The sequence below is a fragment of the Poecilia reticulata genome, linkage group LG3 (genome assembly GCF_000633615.1).
Source record: "Poecilia reticulata strain Guanapo linkage group LG3, Guppy_female_1.0+MT, whole genome shotgun sequence".
NCBI classification, from domain to species: Eukaryota; Metazoa; Chordata; class Actinopteri; order Cyprinodontiformes; family Poeciliidae; genus Poecilia; species Poecilia reticulata.
In genome coordinates this window covers 948,441-954,923 of record NC_024333.1, presented here as the reverse complement: position 1 = coordinate 954,923, position 6,483 = coordinate 948,441, and the positions used below count along the sequence as shown (strand labels likewise).

The following is a 6,483-nucleotide window of genomic DNA, read 5'->3' as shown; positions in this document are numbered from 1 at the left end:
CACGCCACTAGAGGCAGTAGAAGGCCCAAAAAGATGCGACTAAGGAGCAGATTTAGAAGTACGCCGAAAACAAAGGGATTTCTTAAAAACTGTGAGCTGCGCTGAAGTAAATAAAAGAGAGAATTTCAAATACATGCCGACAGTGAAAACTCTTCTTAAAAATGAAGATATATCACAGATTCAAAAAGAAACTTAAAACGGAATAGACTCCTCGACCTCCTTAGCTGCCCTAACTAATGCCTAAAGAAAATACGAGGTAGAAATCTAAAAATTTTGAAACCACTTTTATTGAAACCACTGATATTGAAAGACCCACATTTTTGTAATAAATACTTTGATCAGACATGACCTACTTCAAGACTTTAATGGCAAACAGAACAGGCAATAGCAACGACAAGGACCAACGACATAAACCACAAGAGCGTGAACCAACGACATGAACTACATATGCAGCAAACTCATATGCAACATAGAAATATGCAACATCTACATATTCATCATCTACATGCAATATAAACCAGACATCTACCAAACGACATAGACCAACAACATCTACACATGACTTCTACTTATTTTTGACACAAATGGAACCCCATATGATCTCATTCCCTAACCAGAACTTGTGATAAAGGTAGAAACATATCGACATGCTGCCAGCTTCCTTTCAGAGAAAGGGCTACCCTGTTCAACCTTTCCAAACAAGCCTTACTTGTTCTGTGTTTTTCTAAATGTGCCATTATTTTTGTTCAGTAAAACATGAGCTGCTGATGTGTATTTCTGCCTTAAATTTAGACCAGATTGTTTTTAATGTTCTCATGCCTGTAAGGAAATTACTTCAGTCTTATGCAGTGCTTTGTGAGGACATTCAGAGGCTTTACATGAAATCAGTCATTTTCCATTCTCACACTGATAGTAGGAAGTTACTGCTGCACCCATCGTTGTAACCCTGCAGTGACAGGGTGCTCCTTTCTTTCTCATGACTCTCAAACTAAAATCATAGAAGTGACACACCTCAAGTTAAAATATTGTACTCTGGAAGCCCAGTGAAGTTTTTAAAAATAGTTTATTTTTCATTCAAACAGCTTATGAAAGTGGTGACCTCTGATAACAGCTCTCTACATGTGCAAGAAGCTTCAGGAGCGATGAAGGGTTGTACGGGAAGAGTTGTTTAGTCTGCAGCCTCGTCACCACCTGTCTGAGTTCTGACAGGCAGGAGGCGGCTCTGTCCAACACATGGCATGTTTCTTCCTCCAACACGGCTGCTGCAGTTGGACACACTTTCTCACTTTGTATCACTGATAAACTGGGTTTGGTTTTCAGCTTGGAGCTCCTGTCAGTCATCAGTGCAGCTGTGGTTTGAGACTGTTTGTGTCCATCAGGGGTTTCTTCACTGGACTCGTCAGAACTGTCATACTCTACAATCCGAAGCCCAATGCCTGAACTGGAGCCTTCCAGTGGTGGGACAGAACCTCCAGGCTCAGACCCATGAGCGTCAGCAAGACGCTTGCTGCATGTCGCAGCAAAGCCTTGCCAATCTTCTCTGAGGTACTTTAGGTAGCGAACAAAGTATTCCAGGAAGCAGGTTTCAGAGGAGATGAGGAAGTCGAGGAGGATGCTGTGGTCAAAGGAGAGGCTCTGCAGCAGCAGCCCAAAGTGGCAGTGAGGGTTGCATCCAGATGCACAGGCTGCTTCCAGCACTGAATAACTGTCCCAGCCTGAACACCGTCTGGAAGACAAGAGTCCCGGTGGGAGTTAGTCCTCCCTGCCTGAAGGAGCGCTCACGTCTAAGGAATCAGCACTTTCTTTACACTTTTTCTGTTAAAGACGGGCAACTTTAACGTTTTTGGATTGCAACTAAGCCCAATATTATTCATACCCCTGGTAGTGTATGGAAGTCATTTGCAGACAGGTACAGATCAGGGTGACGGTACAGAGGCCTTCCAATCTAAAAGACTTGGATCTCATCAAAGACAGATCAGCAGAAGCTGGCCAACAGTTATTAGAAGGGGTTTAAATAGTGTAACAACAATATATTTTTCCATTCACTACACTGGTTAACAACCAAAAAAATACTCTTGTGTTTTTCAAATGTTTTAGGGTAATTTTGATGAGGAGAATCAAAAAATAACATTGGTTTTCCTCAATCAGGCCAGTTTACATGTACTTACCCTTATCAGTGTTTATTATTCAATTTACAGAAATCCCAGTTTGCAACATTTAATTAATACACTCTGTTAGAAAACTTTGCTTTTCCTAAAACGTTTTTTGGATGAGAAATATTAACGGAAATGAACTGATAATGTCACAAAAATGTCACCAATTTAGACAGAAGATCAGATTTCTCTAAATTAAATTAGAATAAAAACCTGACCTGACTGAGAAAAATGGATGGCATTTTTGGATTCAGTGGTTCTAAATAGTCCTAATTCAGATGTAAAAACAGACAACTTCCAAAAAAAAAATTATTTTTTTGTAGCCCAGTGTTAAAAACATCATCTTTGAAAGCCTTTTTTTTAATAAACTGAATCTATAATTTACTCTTTTACATTTATAGGTATAAAAAATGTATTGTTTCTCTGAGGTGTGAGGGATGCCCAACTCATTTCCTGTCAGAAACAAACTTCTTAATTGGGTGAAAATAGTTTGAAATCTAACTCGGCCAGGACTGTGAATAAATCTGGGCTTCACTCTGCATCATTTAGTCAGAAAGCAATTAAACAAGTAAATAACACACTCAGCTAATATCTGTTTTACCTGTAGCTGAGGAATATGGACAGAGATGCACTGGCTGCCTCCATTAGGTCATCATCCTGTTCTCCAAACAGCAGGCTGATCCAACTGCAAGAGTGACTGACTTCAGTCTGAGAGACGTCCAACCTCCTCAACCAGGACCACAGACTCTGTAGATTTGAGTCTGAGGTTCTGTCCACACCTGCATGGAGCACAGAAATATCATTATGCTTCCCAAAGTGTACACATGATTTTAGACTCCAGTTGTTAAGTCTCTGAAATTCAGCAAGATCTGGAGAAGTACAGATCAGACTTTTCCTAACCAAAACTGATTTAAAGGTTTTCTTAAAAAGGTCTAAACTTCCAATTCTAACATTTTATTCAAAGGTCTATACCAAATAAAACACAAAAAATCTGCAGTTGGACCGTAACTGTATCTGAGATACAGTTACAGTGTCCTTCCGGTGTTCCTACTGTCTGCAGGAATACACTGCTCAGTCAGAAACAACCAATCAGAGCGAGGAGGAGGGTCTTAGTCTTGCTTGTGTACATGCTGCTCACACCATCCCCTTGCTCTCAGCTATGCTAAAACGTATTGCTGACATCAGTGTTCAGGCTAGTTAGCACAGCCACCAATAATGGCGGAGAAACAGTTTTTCTGGAACAGTAAGTTGTTTCTCCACCATTAGCAGCAAGTACATGATGATGACTGACACCGCTAAAACCCTCCTCCAGGCTCTGATTGGTTGTTTCTGCAGATGGCAGTAGGAGCACAGAGAGATCAATCTTTTCACTGATTATGTGTGTCATGACAGTGAAAATTATATCAAATATGTAAAAAACAAACAAAACATGTTTATAAACGTTACAAACTGCAGCTTTAACCAAGCATGTATGTATTTGGCGAGAGAGCAAAGGGAATCCATGCATACACCTGGAGAACATACGAAAACCATGCAGAACTTAGCTGTAATCCAGCAGTGCTGGATCACCACTGTCCAGACCCACAACATGAAGTCACAAAGCTGAACTCTGACCTGCAGCAGCAGCTGTCTGGAGGTGAAGCTCTACAGACTTGAGAAGAACCAGACTGACTGCCCTCAGCATGGAGCCGTCCGGTTTCTGGCCTTCCTTTTCTCGCCCTCCGAAGAACACGGCCCGTTCCACCTGCAGGGTCTGCAGCCAGTCAGCAGCCACTGCCTGTAAGACGCACTGAGCCAGCACACAGCGGTCAGCATGCAAATCTCTGTGCTCCCGTACGGACAGAGCCACTCCCTCCAGGGACCAGTCCTCTCCCAGCTTCTGAAGCAGAACTCTCTTGAGCAGAAGCAGGATTCGCTTTTTCACAAAGTAGTCAGAGCAGCAGCTGACGGTCATCAGGAGCGCTGTAGACTGTACTGCAGGTATCCTCTGGCTTCTCAGACTGAGCCCAGCTCCACAAACAAAACTCGATGCAGTCAGAACCTCCAGCAGGTCCAACAGCAGGCAGAACGTCGTTCTCCAGGAGCCGCCGAAGCCAACCTGTGTCCTCTCTTCAGGAAGCAGCTTAGAACATAAAGCAGTCAGGCTGCAGTCGAACGCTGCCACGACCTCTGCAAGGAGCACTGATGGAGGAACAGACAGACGCAACGTTAGACCCAAAAACAGAGAGACTCAGTGGTTGGCAGAGGGGTGAGCAATGTGCAGCACAGAATAAATACTGCAGGACTCATTCTGAGATACCCACAAGGGAACTAAGTAATCCTGAGTAATCCTGTACATCCTGCTTCAGAAGATTGAAGCAGGATGTACGGAAACCAACAGAAGTACCTTGATGCGACTGTTTGAGGAGTTTTTTGACGACTTCGGTGAGAGACCAAAGGCAGGCGTCAAGTTCAGGACCAGGAGGAGAGCTGCTGAAAACCTGCACACACTGCTTCTGCCAAACAGGATTCACTGCGCCCTGGAGAGGTCATATATAGGGATTTTTATTTTAAAAATAAATAAATCATCACTGAGCAGAATGTACCAGTATTAACTGTTTGTGTAGCTGGATCACAAACCAGGCTGGAGGTTCAGGAGAAGAAACAGCAGCAGGATACAAAGTGGAGGAATCAAAACACCATTAAACTCGATTCAATATAAATTAAATATACTTTATTTATCCCAAAAGAAAATCAAAAGCTGTGATGGAGAGTTGTGGGAGATAATGCAGCTCAGCAATCCGGCCACATTGAGAGACAGAACGTCTCTGTGGGAGTCACAGCCATAAAAATAAAAAAAAGATTTATGCACAAATTTAACAGGTGGTCTTTAATAACTGGCCAGCAAATGAACAACCTAAGTCTGAATGCAGCTCTAATTTCTTTTTCTGTGTTTCAAGGCTCGCTCTGCGTACACAAAATGAAAATGTGTCATTTTTCCCACAGTTTTAAGATTTTTATGATCTGAACTATATTTGACTTTAAAATTAACAGATTAAAATGTGTAATGGTCTTTGAGTTCAGACAACATGGTAGTTTTAGTTTTTAACCTGTATTACGAACTTGTTAGTTTATTATTATGCTCCCCAGACCAGCAGAAGAGTATGATAGTATAGAGACGTTGTTAGAAAAATAAGTAAAAAAGAAAAAAAATCAGAAATTTTCAGTTTAATTTCAGCAATTTCTAAAAAAAAAATAAAAAATACATTTCTGACATTAATCTCAAAACTTCTGAGTTTTTTTGGGAGAGATTTACTCCCTTATACAATGGCCCATTTACAGCGAGGGGGAAGAGAAACTGCACCCACATTCAGAAGTCTGTTACAATGTTCCACCAGAACATAGGCTGTTTCATTATTTGACAAGAATCAGCTCAGCACTGCAGGAGTCCTGAAGGAAAGAATATTATGGAAAAGTCGTTTCCTTTTTTTGAACTACTCACTGATGTGCTGATAAGGTAGAGAACACACACAGACGCAGACTTTGCAGCCAGATGTGAGATCACCTGATCCTCAGATTGGAAGTGGAGCACCTGAGGAGCAAAGCGGGTTCTTCATGATGACGTCTTCTCGTGTTTGTCTGTGGTTTCACCCAGTAGGTTACTTACAAGCTGAGACATGAGGTCCATGGGGTCAAACAGAAGGCTGAGGATGTCCCTCCAGGGACCCCGGACAGCTCCATCCAGGCTCTGAGCGGACAGCCCGCAGCAGATCTTCCTCAGCAGAGTCAGACTGAAGGCGATCAGCTCCCACGCGGCTTCAGCGCCCTCATGCGTGTCCCTTCCCGGCACCTGTCCACAAACGCCAGAAAAGAGCAGCCTCGCAACTTCAGCACCGCTTAGTTTTGGACAAATTCCTCCGAGAAGAGCCCGGTAGCAGTGAGACAGCTCTCTGATGGAAGACGGCCCGGGACTCTCCGGGAGATCCATCCTTCCGCTCAGAGAAAAATAGTATCATAGCTACATCTGATCAAGTCCATTTAGTTTCTCTTTTTCCTCTCTAATGGGTTTCTTGTTGTTGTTCTTCCTCTTCTTCTTCTTCTTCTTTAGGTTTTAACAGCAGCTTGAATCCATTATTGCTGTACTACTGCCATCTATTGGATCCTAATATCTATACCTCAAATTCTCAAAAAGATCCCGGTCTTGTGAGAAATTCTGTTCCCCTGAGAAAATCTGTTCCCCCTGTGTCGGGAGCGCGCATTGCAGCCAGAGAAGTGGATCCGGCGGATCTGACCATATTTACGGCGCTTCTGATCGATTTCTCGGTAAAACCACTCATATAATCATGTCACT

At 42.7% G+C, this 6,483-nt stretch overlaps 1 protein-coding gene across 1 annotated transcript; it reads right to left on the bottom strand.

Moving 5' to 3' along the window:
• Window positions 1-1,044: 1,044 nt before the first annotated feature.
• On the bottom strand, window positions 1,045-6,241 carry lins1 (lines homolog 1). The gene is made up of 6 exons (XM_008404947.2): window positions 5,800-6,241; window positions 5,635-5,724; window positions 4,540-4,672; window positions 3,768-4,334; window positions 2,755-2,932; window positions 1,045-1,726 (listed from the first exon to the last, which is right to left on the bottom strand). The coding sequence occupies exons 1-6, from the start codon at window positions 6,118-6,120 to the stop codon at window positions 1,084-1,086; spliced, it is 1,932 nt and encodes a 643-aa protein (XP_008403169.1). The 5' UTR covers window positions 6,121-6,241; the 3' UTR covers window positions 1,045-1,083.
• Between the last annotated feature and the right edge of the window lie 242 nt (window positions 6,242-6,483).

Bases quoted from the DNA above. Each gene is read 5' to 3' on its own strand.
- lins1 (XM_008404947.2), bottom strand. From the start codon at position 6,120: ATGGATCTCCCGGAGAGTCCCGGGCCGTCTTCCATCAGAGAGCTGTCT. The intron at 4,673-5,634 runs GTGAGTAGTTCA...TGACCTCTCCAG, and splicing joins TCTACCTTATCAGCACATCA to GGCGCAGTGAATCCTGTTTG. The intron at 4,335-4,539 runs GTACTTCTGTTG...TTCCTCCATCAG, and splicing joins CCTCAAACAGTCGCATCAAG to TGCTCCTTGCAGAGGTCGTG.